The sequence below is a fragment of the Dendrobates tinctorius genome, unplaced genomic scaffold, assembly GCF_039654945.1.
Source record: "Dendrobates tinctorius isolate UK_male_01 unplaced genomic scaffold, ASM3965494v1 ptg000239l, whole genome shotgun sequence".
In the NCBI taxonomy this organism is placed as follows: Eukaryota; Metazoa; Chordata; class Amphibia; order Anura; family Dendrobatidae; genus Dendrobates; species Dendrobates tinctorius.
Window position 1 is genome coordinate 3,304,636 of NW_027361906.1, and position 19,387 is coordinate 3,324,022.

A 19,387-nucleotide genomic window follows, 5' to 3' on the forward strand; every position below is an offset into this window, starting at 1 on the left:
GGTCGCTGATCCCCGTCACACACAGCGATCTCGCTGGCGAGGTCGCTGATCCCTGTCACACACAGCGATCTCGCTGGCGAGGTCGCTGATCCCCGTCGCACACAGCGATCTCACTGGCTATCTCGCTGTGTGTGACGGGGCCTATAGAGGGGTGACTGCGGCCCCCTAAAGCTGCAGCACAGGTCGCTTTTATTAAAGGGTGCCGGGGCCATAAGTTTACAGGGGCCCCAACTAACTAGAGTAACCAGCTGCTTCTGTGCCGTTGGGTTCACAGATGTAGGACTTATCAGCGGAGAGCAGAGGGCACGTCCGATCCTTCATCTTCTCCGATAAGCATCTCCTCATTAGCTGATAGGAGGCAGTCAAAGGCCAGGAACCCGCTGAACTCCTACCATTGTCAAACTACAACTACAGCATCTCCTGACCCCCACCGTCCATCAGGACAGTGGAGAGGACAAAATCCCAAGTACAGTAAAAAGGCAAAATAAAATCCAAAGCACAATTCCGCCACTGTGGGTGTTCGGGTTCTGTTTTTACAGTATTCATTTTTTGGTAATTGAGCCCACTCAATCCCCCCCCCCAGGAGGCGACACAGGCAGAAGAGGGCCCCTGTGCAAGAACAGTATAGGGGCCCTTTGTAGTCCACTAGCTCATCATAATGCTTTGGAGGCAGTGGCCCCGTTACCTCTCGGACCCTCTGTGCACAGGCTGCACCAATGGTGTGCCTGACCTTGTCCCCATATACGTGCACAGTGGATGTCATGAAGGGATTAATCGTGACCATAAAAAAAGGGTTTGGCCACTTAATAGATCATAAAAAAAATGATCAATATTTTCCATTGACATTCTGTTAAAAAGAAAATCAATAAAGTGGAGATTTATGACATTTTCTTACATAGCATTGCGCCACCTGGTGTTCAAAGTGTATAGCACGTCCACCTAATAAGCGGAGTGTGGTGGTCGCACATGCTCAGTTCACTGTAGAGCAGCCAATGGAAATTGCAGGCAGGCAGCTATTTCTATTGGCTGCTCTGCCGTGATCAGGGGATCACTATGCCGCTGGTCGCACATGCTCCCCCTCCTAGCCTCATAGAAAAGTTTTCCAAGGCCACTTCCACAATAGTACAATATCGCCATTCATCTACACCCGTCTACGATGAGCGCTACTATCTCTGCGTCTTTAACCCTTTGTATCAGAGGATCGTATACAAATGGATTAAGTTTCCGACTTGCTGTATATTTTCAGGCTGGTGACGGCGCTGTCCTGGGGAGGACTCTTTGGGGCGTCCTGGGCGTCGGAGCATTTGGTTTTGAGCTGAAGGAGGTCCCCGAAGGTCAACACATCGTCACCACCACCAGATCGCACAGCAGCAAGCTGGTGAACAACTGCATCGCCGCCATCAACCCCGATAAAGTTGTGCGCGTGGGAGGTGCAGGAAACAAGGTGACGAGCGCGGTTTTCATTCCTTGTCTATGTGTGCGGACCCCTTTCTAAGAGCCATTGAGCTATTAGTAGGGGGGGCGGGGGTCTTCTGTTTCGCATCCTCATTTTTCGGCATAACTGGAGAGTTTAATCCTAACAAGTAGGAATTGTCCAAAAGGGAAAATGCCTTTTAAAGGGGTTTTTCATCCCCTTTTATAGGTTGGATAATCATAGAGTACAGCTTCACAAATGCTCCATTCTCACCTTGCGATCCCCTACCTGTCTTCTCCTAGCAATGTCCTTTCCAGTCTCTTAATAAATCCCGTTAAGAACAGGGGACTGTATGTGACTGCTTTAGGCAATGATTGGCTGCAGCGGTCACATGTCCGTATGATCAGAATTGGATCGGTCATACGACCATATGGCTGATGCAGCCAATCACTGCCCACAGCGGTCATGTGCCAAGCACCGCTAGGAGGGGAATGGCAGGGCAACATTTAGCTACGCAGGTTGTTTTGTTTATTTTTCATATTCACACCAGGCTAGGCTGCTGTCACTTAAAAATTAAATAGTCTGATAATCCTTTATTTCATGACTCAATAGTACACATATATTGTGTATCAGATAAATCTGCTTCTTTTACCTCCAGGACTGAGAATTCACTCTCAATTCATGGAGAAAGCCTGTAAAATATGTATTCAGTGAAGAGAGATATTTCCGTTACTGAGATGGGAGGTGACAGTTTGTGCTTATAAAATTCTATGAAAGGGGAGGAGCTAGAGGCGGACACAGGGATTCTGCTGCAAGTTTACCAAAAACGTTGGTGCTTATAAAGTTCTATGGAGAACTTGCAGCGGAATGTCTGTTTCTGTCTCTAGCTTCTATCCGTCTACATAGAACTTTATGAGCACCAACTGTCATTTCCTATATCAGTAATGTGAAAATCTGCATTCACTGAAGACTCATTCTACATGATACTTGAGAATGTCCAGGGGAAGAGAGAAGCAGATTTCTCTGATAAGAAATGTTAAAGTTTTTTTTTTTCTATGTGTGCTATTAATTTATGGGAAAAAATAAATAAAACTGTTACCTTTTTAAAGGGGCTATCCATTCCCTTTTTCTTTTTTTTTTCTTTTAGCAAAATCTGCATAGTTGAACGCCAGCCTTGGCTGTCCTGTAATACTACATGTATCACTGACCGATGAGCTTCATTACAAAAATTTTATAATTTATTAAATTTTTGATACAATCCCTTTAAGTGAATTTATCTCAATTTCGCCTCTCAATTTATTATATCTCTGTGTCCGGTAAAGCTGAGGCTGCCAATAAAAATCCCACAAAGTATATTGACTGTTCTTGGAAAATTTCAAATCCTGCCAAAGTTGTAATAGAAGTCAGTGGTGTCACCCAGCTTTCCCTGAATCGGACCGGAGGCTGTATCCGCTTACAGGGCGCCTCATTTTTCTTTCAGATCATTCAGCTGATTGAAGGTCAGGCTTCCGCCTACGTGTTCGCCAGTCCCGGGTGCAAAAAGTGGGACACGTGCGCCCCCGAGGCGATCCTGCATGCAGTGGGAGGTAAGAAGCAGAGACCCTCACCTGGTGTAGGACCTTTAATCTTTTTTTTTTTTTTTTTTTTTACCTCTTTCCATGCACTGTACATTTACGTCTTTTAAAAGGAATGGGTTTTTGTTTTTTTTTTTTTGCAGAATTGCCTGTTAAAATCAGGTTTTTGTTTTACACTTTTTTTTATTTTGTTTTTAGAATTTTTTTTTTTTTTATATCTTTTTGGGTTCATATGACATTTTGCATTTTGATAGTTTTAATTTCTGAAATGCCTTCAAGAAATAGCTGATTTACACAGTTTACCATGTGGGTTCATTTAATTTTTATATTTTAAGAGTACAAACATTCACGACTGCAACGATATCAAACATGTTCAAGAAAAAGACTATAATTTCTTTATTTAAAAAAAGAAAAACAACAAAAAACTAAATGTATGTGTTTACAGCCGGTGAAAAACATATTTAACACATCACCAATTTTGTAAGTAAATCTATTTCTAATGGTGCTATTGGCATGAAATTCTCACTAGATGTCGGTAACAACCCAACCAATCCACACAGGCAAAGAAATCATCCATAGATGTCCATAAATTATGTGTAATAATGATAAATGACACAGGGGGAAAAGTTTTGAACACATGAAGAAAGAGGTGCAAAAAGCTATGGAAAGTAATGATACAAGCTGAAATCTATGAGTAATTAAAAAGCAATCCTGCCACTTAGTGAAAATTATCAGCTAGTTCAACTGATGCCTATAAAAAGGTGTCTCCTTAACAAAGTGCCGCACAAACATCTTATAATGGGTAAAACCAGTGAGCTGTCTCAAGACCTTCACAACCTTATTGTTGCAAAACATACTGATGGCATTGGTTACAGAAGAATTTCTAAACTACTTACCATTCCAGTGAGCACTGTTAAGGCCATAATCCAAAAGTGGAAAGAACGTAATTTCACCATAAACTGGCCACAAACAGGTGGTCCCCACAAGATTTTGGGCACAGGAGTGAAAAGAATTATCAGAGGAGTTGTCTAAGAGCCGAGGACCACCTGTGGAGAGCTACAGAAAGACCTGGAATTGTAAAGGTAGAGAAGAATGCATGACAGCCCTCTGCAGACTCCTGTTTTAATGTGTTCAAAGTGTATTGTATTGCATATTTTTATCCCCCTACAGGCTGCAGGGGTGACAGTGTTAACTGTAGGGCTGGTCCATAGTTGGGGAGAAGTATTAGGCACCAATGTGTCAGTTCCTGACAAGATGACTTTTTTGGCCGCACTTCCAGCATTTCCCCCTCTCGTTTCTTCTACCAGGGTGCCTGCTCTGTCTATTGTACATTTGAGATGTTGGTGCCCAAGTTGCCACTGCTTCTTCTCTGGCTAACTGTTACGAGCTGGCGGAACGCACCAAATAATAAAGATAGTATTTAGGTGTGTTTGCAACCCAGGGTCCACCGTGCAGAGGTGTTAACTGCTGCTCGGTAATGGCGGACGCGATATGGCGGTATAATAACGGAACACACGGGGATAACCTCACCCAATGTGTACAGAGGCGGACTCTGTTATCTCACAGAGCTGCACAACCGCCAAATAATAAATGCTGTAGACTGTTATTCCTCACAGAGCACGGCAGTGTGAGCGCTAGCGTATAGTCACAGAACTCAGCCCTTAGACCGCAGCCATTGCCTTTCGGGGCTTATCTACAGCATTCTAGAATGCTGTAGATAAGCCCCTGATCTAACCTGAAAGAGAAGAAACACAAGTTTTATTATACTCACCCACGGGCTGTCCGGTCCTATGGGCGTCACAGGTCCGTGTCCGGCGCCTCCCATCTTCATACGATGTTGTCCTCTTCCTTGCTTCGTGTTGCGCTCCTGCGCAGGCGTACTTATCTGCCCTGTTGAGGACAGAGCAAAGTACTGCAGTGCTCAGGCGCCGGGAAAGGTCAGAGAGGTCCAGCGCCTGCGCACTGCAGTACTTGGCTCTGCCCTCAACAGGGTAGATCAGTACACTTGCGCAGGAGCCACGACATGAAGCAAGGAAGAAGACAACATCGTATGAAGATGGGAGGTGCCAAACCCGGACCTGTGACGCCCATCGGACCGGACCGCCCCGGGTGAGTATAATAAAACTTGTTTTTCTTCTCTTTCAGGTTAGATCGGGGGCTTATCTACAGCATTCTAGAACGCTGTAGATAAGCCCTGAAAGGCAATGGCCGCAGCTTATAGCTGAAAAACAAGGTGACAGGTTCCCTTTAAGCATACAGCACTGACAAAAAATCTTAATAAAAATCTGCTGCCATCTACCAGTATAATGAAGATGAAACAAGGGTGGATATTTCAGCAAGCCAGTGATCCCAAACTCATAGTCAAGAAAACTCGCAATTAATTTCAGAGACAGCCATTCTAGCAGCTTGATTTTCTAAGCCGATCACAGGGCCTGAATACATTAGAAAATGTATGGAAGAAACTAAAGCGCAGAGTTCATAGAAGGAGCACACGGAAGCCTCAAGATGTGAAGAGTGTTTGTGTGGATGAAATGATCAAAATTGCACCTGAGCAATGCCTGTGACTAGTTTCTCCATACAGGAGGCGTCTTGAATCTGTCATCAGCAACAAAGGCTTTTGTGTGAAGAATTAAATACATTTCAGTAAGCGTGTCCAATACTTTTTCCCTGTCACTTATTTATGGACATCTGACTTGATTTCTTTGCCTTTGTGGATTAGGGTTGTTGCCGACATCTGGTGAGAATTTCATGTCAGTAGCACCTTTAGAAACAGATTTACTTGGAGAATTGGTGACGTGTTCAATACTTCACCCGCTGTAAGGGTTCCTGTCCTCCTTCTTTCTGATGTTGATCACTATTATTATACATCATTAGTATATTAGTATATATTTTCAGCAAGTTGATCCAACCCTTTTTTTTTTTTTTCTTATTTTGCCTATACATCATTAGTATTGCTGCTTTGGACAACACCCTTTGAACAGATCGGATGAGTTTTTATGCACTTCTGGAAATAAAGGTCTTTAGTTAATGGAACATTCTGGAACTTTCTTAATCACTCTGTGGAGCCTATTCATCATTTACATGTTTTTGTTTTTTTTTGTTCTTTTATTTATTCTGGTGGAATTTGTGCCAAATTCCTGAAATACAGCTCAAATGTCTTAATGAATTTTGCACTTTCAAAGACTTTTATTTTAATTTTTTTTTTTTGTCTTTCGCTTTTTGTGCAACTATTATATAAAGGATCCCGGGACGTTTTACCCTTTAAGTGTCACACATCTGTCTAAAACTGAAAAAAAAAAATACAATTTTTAATTTAGTAAACGGGGAAAAAAATTACCCAAAAAAAAAAAAAATTGCAACATTTTGAAAAGACTTAAATAATAAATTGGGCTAAAAAAATGGATAATAAAAATAATGCTCATAATGGCGTAAAAAACAAACAAACTCTAAAACAAAGCAAAAATAAAGTTTAAAAAAAGCGCGATAAAAGGCACAAAATAAATAATGAAATCACGGCCGTTATTAGAATGATTTTTACTCCAAAATAAGCGCAAAAACAAAGATGAATAGTCACTTTTTTTTCCTTTTAATGCTCTAGATCTCTGTTTGCTGTCAGTGAATGTTTTTTACATGTAGAGACAGAAAACTTTTTTTTCTTTTTTTACTTTTGAATACGCAAACGAGCTTTCCTCCAGAAAGAGGAAACAACCTCTTTATTGCCACCGATGGGTCGGTTCTGTAGAGGTCTGTCCTCTGATGATTGGGCTTACTCACCTATATCATACCCTTGTCTTTTCTAGGTAAACTCACCGATATCAGCGGCAACGCATATGAATACCACAAGGACGTGAAACACATGAACTCAGCCGGGGTTCTGGCAACTCTGCGCAATTACGACTACTACCTCTCCCGGGTACCGGAATCTGTAAAACAAGCGCTGGTGCCAAAAATGTGAAACGCGTTGTGTCCTCGCTAGGCGTAGAGGCATCACCGCTGATCAGGTCAAAGGATCTATCCTAGGATACTGGGCTTCCCCTGTGGCTTTCCAATTGTAAAACTACAACTCACAGCATGCCGTGACAGTTTGGTCACCAGAGAGCTAGGTAGACAGTATTCTGCAAGTTGCAGCTGTCCATTTTATTTTTAAACTACAATTCCCAGCATGCAATGGGAGACACCGGCTGTCTGCAGATACTGGGAGTTGTAGTGTCACACCTGTTGGAAAGCCTCAGGTCACAGAAGACCGCTCCCAGGCACAGTCAAGGACTCTGATGCCAAGAACCAATCACTTAATAATTGTTTTTACCCAAACCCATCACAGAGATCCGGGATTACACTTTTGTACACCGTTTTTATGTGACTTTTTTTTTTTTTTTGTTTCTCCAAGGGACCAATCAATAAAAATTAAATTTGTTACCTTTTTTTTTTTCCACGTAATAGTAAAGGTGTGGTGTAACAGCACAGACGGGTGGGGGTCCGACCGTGATATATAATGGGTGGCCCTGCAGCTGTTGCAGAACTTTTGCTTGGTGCATGCGGCTGTCGTTGCACCTGAACCCTGGTGGCTTAAGAGCCCAAATGCCACTCATCCACAGAATACTCCAGCTGGTCCAGCGTCACCCGTCTCCTGAACACCCTGTCACTCCATGATGACTGACAATAGGAACAGCTGACCTTGGGTTGTCATTTTCATCCTGTATGGCATCAGGAGTGCCCCTTATAAACCGGTTCCCCTCTTAAAGGCTAAATTTCACAGCTGACATCTACTCGACTCCCTGCTTCTGTGCTGTCACTCCAATAGTCCCTGCTAGTCCTAGTGCAGGGGTCCCCAACCTGTAGCTCGGGAGCCACATGTGGCTCGCGGTCCCATGAATTGTGGCTCGCGACTGTCTCCCAGCTTGGTGCATTAGGTCCAGGTCTAGCAAACAGGTATGAAGACCACATCTCAAAATGGTGAATTTTGGGAGTAGCCCTGCACAGAAGAGCAGATCTGGATACACATTTACTGGTCTAAAGGGTTTAGAGATATTTTAGGTATGGTACGCTGGAGGATGATACTACCTGTTAGAGGAGGTGCTCAAAGCTGGATCTGACAGTGTGTTGGGAGTCCTTGATTGGAGAATACTGAATGGGGGGATTGTGGGGACCCCTGGATCTCAGTGTACCGCTTTGGAGTGATTTCTGTGGAAAAGCTTTGGTTATCATTACACCTGTAATGGCGGCTTTGGTTGACACTACTTGGAAGGGGGTGGGAGCAGAATGTGGATCGCGACCCTCTCTCAATGCTAAATGTGGCTCTCAAGGTCAGAAAGGTTGGGGACCACTGTCCTAGTGTATATCTGTTCCAGCTGATGTCCTATTGGGTTGTCTGCCATCTTGAATTATCCCCACCCAGTTATGGTTTTCTAAATTTCCCATGATGTCTGTGGCTATGGACATGGGGCAGAGGCTCGTCGTATTGCTCTTGCTTCTATCATTCAGCAATCATTATAGATAGATCATGCAGCTGCTGTTCTCTGATGTACACATGTGGTCAAAATTGTTGGCACCCCTCGTGTAATGACGGAAAAACCCACAATGGTCACAGAAATAACTTGAAGCTGACAAAAGTAATAATAAATGAAAAATCTATGAAAATGAAAGTCAGACATTGCTTTTCAGCCATGCTTCCACAGAATTTTAAAAAATAAAATAAAACTCATGAAATAGGCCTGGACAGAAATGATGGGACCCGTAACTTAATATTTTGTTGCACAACCTTTCGAGGCAATCACTGCAATCAAACGATTCCTGTAACTGTCAATGAGACTTCTGCTCCTCTCGACAGGTATTTTGGCCCACTCCTCAAGAGCAAACTGCTCCAGTTGTCTCGCGTTTGAAGGTTGCCTTTTCCTGACGACTTGTTTCAGCTCTTTCCAAAGATGCTCAATAGGATTTAGCTCAGGGCTCACAGAAGGCCCAATAATGGTTCTCAGCCTGGACGGTCACATCTTGGCGCTGTCTAGGTTGAAAACTAATTCTCCACCAGACATGAATTACGGTGTGGGACAGAACGACGGACAGGTATGGTATATTGTTGTTTTATTACAGGAGAACGAGGGCTTCGGTTGAATTAGGCGAGGTTGTGAGTATGGTTTAATTGAGATTAATAAAGGAGTCGGTGTCTTTTTTTTCAATTAAAGGACTTTATTCTGGCTGTGTACCAAGTGGAAAGAGCTGGGCAAGGTGCCAGAAGTGGTGTATCTAATACCCTGTTTCCACGAAAATAAGACACCGTCTTATATTAGTTTATGCTCCGAAAGTTGCACCGTGTCTTATTTTCGGGGGGTGTCAAGAGAAACATTCCAGTGCGCTCTACCCTTACATAAGGAACGTTCTGTAGCGTAAAACCAGTAGTCAGACATATAGACTGTTCAGCAGAAAAGCAGACAACAAATCAAAGTAACACACTACGGTACGGTACTGTAATTGCCTGACTCCCACACAGGGCCACAAAACATGAGGGCTCTAAAATGGCTCCCACACACTTTCTGGACCCTGTACCGCTACCGTAACAATCACCCACAGCAGTTACTTTACCGTAGCAGCCCCATCATCATTTTGCAGCCCCAAATATTCCCATCATCCCGTTGCAATCCCCAATACAGCACCCCATCATTCCATTACAGCCCCAATCATTCTACAGTACAGTATTGCAGCCTCCCATCATCCGACATCATCCCACTGCAGCCTCCCATTATCACAGTATCCCACTGCAGCCTCCCATTATCACAGTATCCCACTGCAGCCTCCCATGTGTGTACCGTACACACACACAGACACACACTCACTTTCTTACTGGTTTCCTCCGCGGCGCTGCTTTCGGTGCTTTGTTGGTGCAGGAGCCCTGGGCCACTCACAGCCCTGGAACAATCAGAGACTATGGATGACGTCAGCTGGCCCATGGTTCCTGCGCTGTGATTGGCGCAGGGCTCATGGGCGGAGATCGGCACACAGCTCCGAGGCTGTGATTAACTCCTGCGAACAGCGCAACTGCAGTGGCGGACAGCGGGAGCGAGACAACTGCATGCCCCATGCACAGAACAAGGTATGCCTTATTTTTGGGGGGTGCCTAATATTAGCAGGCACAGTGCTCCCCTAGCAGGCCTTACTTTCGGGGGAGTGCCCTATTTACGGGGAAACAGGGTAGATGAGCATTTAATGGGCAGCTGCAGGTTGCTATTTTTAGGCTGGGGGGGTAATATCCATGGCCCCTTACCAGCCTGAGAATACCAGCCCCCAGCTGTGAGCTTTAGCAAGGCTGGTTGTCAAAAATTGTGGGGACCCCACGCTGTTTTTTTTTAATTATTTAAATAATTGAAAAAACAATGTTGGTACCCCTCTATTCTTGATAACCAACCTTGCTGAAGCTGACAGCTGAGGGTTGCAGCTCCAGGTGTGAGTTTTGCCTGGCTTGTTATCTAAAAATAGGGAGAAACCCACGTGGGAGTTTTCATTCATTTATTTAGTTATAGCGCAGGCGGCAGGTGAGGAATACCCCCATCATCTGCTCCTGCTGTCACTGTTCTTAGCGGCAGCAGGTGTAGGTTGATGGGAGTAATGGTCCCAAAATCCCCCCCTGCTGTCATCATTCTGATTTTAATATAACTCTCATCATTCTCCTCTGCTCGTGCTGATCGCCGGCAGAGCAGAGGAGAATGATGAGAGTCGTCCAGCACCTGCCGCCGGGGAACAGCGCTTACTGCAGCACTTCTTCCCCAGTGCTGATGCGTGTCACACGGATGCCATCAATGTGTGTTCTCCGTGTGCACATGTGCGGGACGTTTTGTGACCCGTGCTGACGGTAAAAAACGGACATATCAGCGTGTGTTGCCCACGGACACCACTGCCATCGTTGCATTTCCATGTCCTCACCCAGGGCCGGCCCGAGAGATTACGGCGCCCTAGGCGAAACTATTTTGTTGTGCCCCTACTATTCTTGGCAGTAGATGAAAACTCGGGATATAAATTTAGGAGCAAAATAAACCACAACAACATTGATTAATTAACTCTCTCCTAACTCTTTAATCTTCTGAGAAGTTGTATAGGACAAATATATACAAAGTAATCAATAACACAAAACAAAAACGACCATAGGTAATTAAAATTTTTGTTTCCTTGCCTTTTTTTTTTTTTAAAAGGATGACACTAAGTCACCGAGATTAATTTGTTTAGCAACTTCAGATTCTATCGAAATTGTTGCCAACCCAACCAACCTCTCTTGCGTCATATTTGCCCTTAAATATGTACACTTTTCTTTCCATACCTAAAACTTTTTGCCTTTTGGAAACATTTTTTATAATTTTTTCTCTGGCGCCCCTTTGGGTCGGCGCCCTAGGCGGCCGCCTAGTTCACCTATACGTTCGGGCCGGCCCAGTCCTCACCAAAAAAAATGATGCCAGATTATAGAGTCAGCCATCATGTGTGGAGCAGATGCAGCTCCTTAGCCCATCTCATACTTAAGAGTTACAGTTTTGAACGACACCATTCACTTTACAATATACTACCGGTAAATTAAAAAAATCCAAATGGTGAATAAAAAACGTAATTATGCCATTGTCTTGTTTTTGTCTTTTTACACTTTTATGGCATTTGTTGTGCTTTGTTCAGTAAAAATTAAACGGTGGTGTAATCCTCTAGGTCAGTGCAATTTTGGCTATACCAAGCTTCCGTTTAATAGAAAAAAAAATAAATAAATTATATATATACGGTATATATATATATTGTATATATTTTATTTTTTTTTCTATTAAACGCAAGCATGGTATAGCCAAAATTGCACTGACCTAGAGGATCACAGAGAATATATATATATATATATATATATATATAATTAAAATATAAATAGTTATTGTAATGATCTCTTAAAAGTCTTTTATGGGGGGCACAATGTGTAAAATAGCTAACAAAGTAAAACAAATGTAAAGCCACTGTCAATCCAAATCACTGTTATGAGCCCCATGCCAGGAAAAAAAAAATGGAGAACAGCTTTTTAAATGTATTTTAGCAATTCTTCATAGTAATTTTTTTTTTTTTTTTACAAAATTTCTTTATTTTTCAATCAATATTGCTTAATATAATAAAGGGACGTAAAAATGAAACTGTATATCATGAAATGAAAAAAAAAAACAATAATTATTTAGATATCTGAACAAGAAAAAATTCTATAGTTCTTTAAACTGCATGTACAAAAAACCCCCCGAAAATGTGACAGGTCCCAGGAAAGCTTCTTTTTGAAGCCCCCTAATGTTTCGCCCATTATAATACCTCTTTCATGGTCTCCCTAAGGGTAATAATAATAATAAATAATAAATTTTATTTTTATAGTGCCGACATATTCCGCAGCACTTTACATTTCAGAGGGGATTTGTACAGACAATAGACATTACAGCATAACAATAATCACATACAGTAGATTATAACAAATACCAAGAGGAGTGAGGGCCCTGCTCGCAAGCTTACAGTCTATGAGGAAAGAGGTAGACACGAAAGGTGGGTGGTAACAGTTGCCCTGATTGTATGGACCAGCCATAATGTTAAGTGTGTAACAGTACAGACACAGAGGGCTAATGGATGCATAAAGCATGTGGGAACATGATGCGGGGAACCTGGTTATGGTAAAACTTTTGGCTCTGCCACACAGGGATAGATTAGGTTAATGTGTTGAGGCGATAGGCCAGTCTGAATAAATGCGTTTTCAGGACACGCTTAAAATTGTGGGGATTGGGGACTAATCGTATTGACCTGGGAAGTGCATTCCAAAGAATTGGCGCCGCACGTGTAAAGTCTTGGAGACGGGAGTGGGAGGTTCTGACTATTGAGGATACTAACCTCAGGTCATCAGCAGAACGGAGGGCGCGGGTAGGGTGGTATACTGAAACAAGGGAGGAGATGTAGGGTGGTGCTGAGCCATGGAGGGCTTTGTGGGTGAGGGTAATAAGTTTATACTGAATTCTGGAGTGGATGGGTAGCCAGTGTAATGACTGGCACAAGGTAGAGGCATCGGTGTAACGATTGGTGAGGAATATGATCCTGGCTGCAGCATTCAAGACAGATTGGAGAGGGGAGAGTTTGGTAAGAGGGAGACCGATTAGAAGAGAGTTACAATAGTCGAGACGAGAATGAATAAGAGAAACAGTAAGAGTTTTTGCAGAGTCAAAAGTAAGAAAAGGTCGAATTCTAGAAATGTTTTTGAGGTGCAGATGACAAGAGCGAGCCAGTGATCCAATGTGGGGGGCAAAGGAAAGCTCGGAATCAAGTATGACCCCAAGACAGCGGGCATGTTGCTGGGGAGTAATAGTGGAATCACACACGGAAATGGCAATGTCGGGTGTAGGTACATTAGTAGCGGGAGGAAAAACCAGGAGTTCAGTCTTTGACAGGTTCAGTTTCAGATATAGTGAGGACATGATATTAGACACAGCGTTTAGACAATCGCCAGTGTTTTCTAGAAAGGCAGGCGTGATGTCAGGAGAAGAAACATATAATTGGGTGTCATCAGCATAGAGATGGTACTGGAAACCAAATCTACTGATTGTTTGACCAATAGGGGCAGTGTACAAGGAGAAGAGGAGGGGGCCTAGAACCGATCCTTGAGGAACCCCAACAGTAAGGGGAAGGTGAGAGGAGGAGGAACCGGCAAAAGAAACAGTAAAGGAGCGGTCGGAGAGATAGGAGGAGAACCAGGAGAGAACGGTGTCCTTGAGGCCAATGGAATGGAGCATAGTGAGGAGGAGCTGATGATCCACAGTGTCGAATGCTGCAGAGAGATCCAAGAGAATTAGCATGGAGTAATGACCATTTGATTTAGCTGTTAGCAGATCATTAGAGACTTTAGTGAGGGCAGTTTCAGTGGAGTGTAAAGAGCAGAAACCGGATTGGAGAGGGTCGAGAACAGAGTTTTCTGAGAGATAGCGGATAAGACAGGAGTGGACCAGGCGTTCCAGGAGTTTAGAGATGAAGGGAAGATTAGAGACAGGTCTATAGTTAGCGGCACAGTTTTGGTCGAGGGATGGTTTTTTAAGTAGTGGATGTATGATGGCATGCTTAAATGAGGAGGGAAAAATACCAGAAGAGAGAGAGAGGTTAAATATTTTAGTTAGGTGAGGGGTGACAGCAGGGGAAAGGGACTGGAGGAGATGTGACGGAAATGGGTCACTGGTGCAAGTAGTTGGGCGAGAAGATGCAAGGAGCCTGCTTCATCCAGGGCACTTTGAAGTGTTTCATTGTAATGCTTCAATGCAGAATCAGGACATGAGAGGGAGGAGATAGGGGCCAAACTGTCACACTAAGCGATCCCGACAACGATATGGATCGCTGGTGCATCGCTAAGTGGTCGCTAGTGAGCTGCCACACAGGCAGATCTCAGCAGTGACATCGCTGGGGACGGGGATCGCTACTTACCTGTCAGACGCGGCGATCCTGCGTCCTCCCGCCTGCGTCCACGCGTTGCTCGTCGGCGCCACAGGAACCTGACAACAAGAAACAGTCCAGGCCCTTCTCGCGCAATCAGCGATAATCAGCGGGGGAGCCGGTCGGAGGTAAGTATCAGACACAGCGATATCGCTAGCAATATCGCTATAACGTCACAAAGCCAGTGACATTATAGCGATATCGCTTAGTGTGACGGGGCCTTTAGAGTATGAAGCCCCCCAAAATGCCTCCCGCACAAACACATGCCCCTACCACATTATAAGGCCTCACATCACATAAGGCCCCATAGCCCCCCAATACATTATAGGGCCACACTGTTCCCCCTACCATATTTAGAGGACCCCCATGTGGGGGTGCTATTAGCAGTGCGCCCCGTTGCCTCGGCCCCTCTGACGTTGCGTCGACACCGTATGTATAGTGATTGCATGATTACGTTGTCACGTGGCCTTCCATCTCTATGGAGGCGACATCACTGGGGTCTCGGTAACACGTAGGGATGACAGTGGGGGGACAGCAGATTTTAAAAGTAAATTTATTGCAAGGTTTTTATATATTTTTTTAATCTTAAATAAAAAATCCACGGTTGTTGCCCATAGCAACCGGCTTTCATTTTGTGAGAAAATGTAAAAAAAAAATTTCCCCTCCCCCAATTTTTCCCATCCAACAATAAATAAAAAAAATAAAAGTAAGAAAATTCACTATTGCCGCTTCCAATCTATGAAAATATTGTTGTGAGTGTGGCTACATGTAAGCTCAATGGTAAGAGTGAAACACTGGGCAAGAAAAACAAAGAGGTCTAGTACCTCAGCAACCAATGAAATTGTAGCTTTCATTTCCTAAAGGGAGGCTGAAAAATAGAAGCTAGAAGCTGACTGGTTGCATCATCCATCTATGTGCGATAGCCCGAATCAAAGATGACGGCTGTTACAGGGTTGCCCACAGGAAACATGGCGGCGCCGGAAGTGTGGCGCTGCTGTGGGCCGGCTGAGGGCTGCGCCGAGCATGTGAGTGGCGGAAGCGCCTTCTCTCTTTCTCATTCAGTCGGCAGCTTCGTGGCAGCTCCTGGGCGCAAGATCGGGAGTGGGGAAGAAAGCATGGCGCTCAGCCTGACCGTGTGCAGCGGCCCGAGTCCTCCGCTGGGTGAGGACAGCAGTCTTGTATCAACATTATTCTACGCTATGCCTTATGGAACTACAAGTCCCAGCGTGCGCTGTCATCTCTTTGACGTGACATGCTGCGACTTGTAGTTCGACGTCAGTGGGCGGGGCGTATAATGACAGCGTGTGCCCACAGTTGTCATAGTATGGAGTGCTGGGACTTGTGGTCCTGCTCCCTGGTAGCAGGCTGTCTCCTCACTTCGTGAGATTGATTGGTCTTGTAGTTCATCTACTAGGAAAGATGCATGGCTGGTGGAGAACTACAAATCCCATCATGCTTCCATCATTCTCTGAGAAGTATACTGACACTATACACCTCTACTGCTGATGTGGAACAGCAAGTCCCAGCATCTTCTGCCTTCTGTTCTCAAGCCCAAGATATTACTGCTGCTCTTCTGTAAGATGCGCCAACATTTTACCATTGCCGAGTAGCGGTGCGGAGTGTGTGGTGCAACTCTGTGGTCGCCCCCGGGGTCCGGTCCCTTCCGCGCGCAGGTCTGTGGTCGCCCCCGGGGTCCGGTCCCTTCCGCGCGCAGGTCTGTGGTCGCCCCCGGGGTCCGGTCCCTTCCGCACGCAGGTCTGTGGTCGCCCCCGGGGTCCGGTCCCTTCCGCGCGCAGGTCTGTGGTCGCCCCCGGGGTCCGGTCCCTTCCGCGCGCAGGTCTGTGGTCGCCCCCGGGGTCCGGTCCCTTCCGCGCGCAGGTCTGTGGTCGCCCCCGGGGTCCGGTCCCTTCCGCGCGCAGGTCTGTGGTCGCCCCCGGGGTCCGGTCCCTTCCGCGCGCAGGTCTGTGGTCGCCCCCGGGGTCCGGTCCCTTCCGCGCGCAGGTCTGTGGTCGCCCCCGGGGTCCGGTCCCTTCCGCGCGCAGGTCTGTGGTCGCCCCCGGGGTCCGGTCCCTTCCGCGCGCAGGTCTGTGGTCGCCCCCGGGGTCCGGTCCCTTCCGCGCGCAGGTCTGTGGTCGCCCCCGGGGTCCGGTCCCTTCCGCGCGCAGGTCTGTGGTCGCCCCCGGGGTCCGGTCCCTTCCGCGCGCAGGTCTGTGGTCGTCCCCGGGGTCCGGTCCCTTCCGCACAGATCCATTGAGTGTAGCAACTGTGGTGATTGTGCTTTGTTACTATGCTCCAAAATCATGCTGCTTTTATGTGCTAGAAAATTACATGGCCAGGTAATGGGAGGTATATGTTGGAGAAACGGGCAATATTATATGGCGGTGTAATATTTGGTTGCCCAAAGTGTGTTGCATCATGCTGTATCTTCTTCGCACTGCGGGCGTTGTGTATTTCTACACATATCACAAATTCTAGATGGATATTATAGTGTTAGAATCTGGGGTACAGTATATGGCGGTATTATGTGGCTGTGTAATGGATGGTGGTATTTGGCTGAGAAAAGGGCAGTGTGCTATAACGCGATGTAATGGGTGGTGTAGTATATTACAGTTTAGTATTATTTGGCAGTGTAACAAGCGATGTGGTATTATATGGCAGTGAAACGTGATGTATTATATAGCGGTGTAACAGGTGGTGTGGTATTACTTGGCGGTGTAGCGTGTGATGTAGTATTACATGGTGGTGTGGTATTATATGGCGGAGTGGCATGTGAGTATTATATAGTGGTGTAACTTGTATTATGACGGTGCAACGTGTGATGTAGTATTATATGACGGTGTAACTTGTGATGTAGTGTTACATGTCAGCATAGCGTGCGATGTAGTATTATATGACGGTGTCACGTGTATTGTATTATTACATGGTGATGGAGTATTACATAGCGGTGTAGTATATGGTGGACTATCGTGTGCTGTATCAGTATATGGCGGTGTAGTGTGTGATGTAGCAGTATATGGTGGTGTAGCGTGTGATGTAGTATTATATGGCGAAGTAACGTGCGGTGTAGTATATGATGGTGGAGAATCGTGCGGTGTAGTATATGATGGTGTAGTGTTGTATGGCGGAGTAGCGTGCGATGTAGCGTTGTATGGCGGAGTAACATGCAGTGTAGTTATATTGCGGAGTAGCGTGTGGTGTAGTGTATGGCGGAGTAACGTGCAGTGTAGTGTTGTATGGCGGAGTAGCGTGCTCTGTAGTGTTGTATGGCGGAGTAGCGTGCTCTGTAGTGTTGTATGGCGGAGTAGCGTGCTCTGTAGTGTTGTATGGCGGAGTAGCGTGCTCTGTAGTGTTGTATGGCGGAGTAGCGTGCTCTGTAGTGTTGTATGGCGGAGTAGCGTGCTCTGTAGTGTTGTATGGCGGAGTAGCGTGCTCTGTAGTGTTATATGGCGGAGTAGCGTGCTCTGTAGTGTTATATGGCGGAGTAGCCTGCTCTGTAGTGTTATATGGCGGAGTAGCCTGCTCTGTAGTGTTATATGGCGGAGTAGCCTGCTCTGTAGTGTTATATGGCGGAGTAGCCTGCTCTGTAGTGTTATATGGCGGAGTAGCCTGCTCTGTAGTGTTATATGGCGGAGTAGCGTGCTCTGTAGTGTTATATGGCGGAGTAGCGTGCGCTGTAGAATATGATGGTGGAGTAGAGTGCGGTGTAGTATATGATGGTGGAGTAGCGTGTGGTGGAGTAGCGTGCAGTGTAGTATATGGTGAGGGAGTAGCGTGCAGTGTAGTATATGATAGCGGAGTAGCGTGTGGTGTAGTGTTGTATGGTGGAGTAGCGTGCTGTGTAGTATATGGTGGGGGGTTAGCGTGCGGTGTAGTATATGGTGGGGGGGCAGCGTGCGGTGTAGTATATGGTGGGGGGGTAGCGTGCGGTATAGTATATGGTGGGGGGGTAGCGTGCGGTGTAGTATATGGTGGGGGGGTAGCGTGCGGTGTAGTATATGGTGGGGGGTAGCGTGCGGTGTAGTATATGGTGGGGGGGCAGCGTGCGCTGTAGTATATGGTGGGGGGGTAGCGTGCGGTGCAGTGTATGGTGGGGGGTAGCGTGCGGTGCAGTGTATGGTGGGGGGGTAGCGTGCGGTGCAGTGTATGGTGGGGGGGCAGCTTGCGGAGTAGTGTATGGTGGGAGGGTAGCGTGCGCTGTAGTGTATGGTGGGAGGGTAGCGTGCGGTGCAGTGTATGGTGGGGGGGTAGCGTGCGGTGCAGTGTATGGTGGGGGGGTAGCGTGCGGTGCAGTGTATGGTGGGGGGGTAGCGTGCGGTGCAGTGTATGGTGGGGGGGTAGCGTGCGGTGCAGTGTATGGTGGGGGGGTAGCGTGCGGTGCAGTGTATGGTGGGGGGGCAGCTTGCGGTGTAGTGTATGGTGGGAGGGTAGCGTGCGCTGTAGTGTATGGTGGGAGGGTAGCGTGCGGAGCAGTGTATGGTGGGGGGGTAGCGTGCGGTGCAGTGTATGGTGGGGGGGTAGCGTGCGGTGCAGTGTATGGTGGGGGGGTAGCGTGCGGTGCAGTGTATGGTGGGGGGGGTAGCGTGCGGTGCAGTGTATGGTGGGGGGGGTAGCGTGCGCTGTAGCGTCTGGTTGCACACAGTCAGTGCCAGAGCCGCTCTTTCCCGGCCCTTCCTCAGCAGGTCGCCTGTGATGTGCACAGAGGGTTGTGATGAGCCGGTCGCCTGTGGTTTTGTCTCCTTACATGAGGTTGCATCATGCTTTGTCCTCTTCTCTCCTGTCATCCCATTATCCTCCTCCTCCACGAGCTGCCACTGTCCTGTATTTCTCCACACATTACATTGTCCATCTCGTGCTTGTGGTAGAATTTGTTCTACAGGGTCCAGTGCAGCCTCCCCCGGGGTCAGCCATGAGGTCCGCGCCGGACACACACACAGCAGCGTGGACAGCG

General features: G+C 46.3%; 1 protein-coding gene across 3 annotated transcripts in view; it reads left to right on the forward strand.

Annotated features, from left to right (window-relative positions):
- The window catches only part of BPNT1 (3'(2'), 5'-bisphosphate nucleotidase 1), a 28,910-nt gene extending 21,506 nt beyond the window's left edge, over nucleotides 1-7,404 (forward strand). For all 3 annotated transcript variants that reach the window (XM_073556800.1, XM_073556799.1, XM_073556801.1), the window contains exons 7-9: nucleotides 1,247-1,444; nucleotides 2,895-3,000; nucleotides 6,789-7,404. In XM_073556800.1, coding sequence (XP_073412901.1) covers nucleotides 1,247-1,444; nucleotides 2,895-3,000; nucleotides 6,789-6,943 — 459 coding nt within the window. In that variant the 3' untranslated portion in view covers nucleotides 6,944-7,404. The remainder of the gene's footprint in view (nucleotides 1-1,246; nucleotides 1,445-2,894; nucleotides 3,001-6,788) is intronic.
- The last annotated feature ends 11,983 nt before the right edge of the window (nucleotides 7,405-19,387 follow it).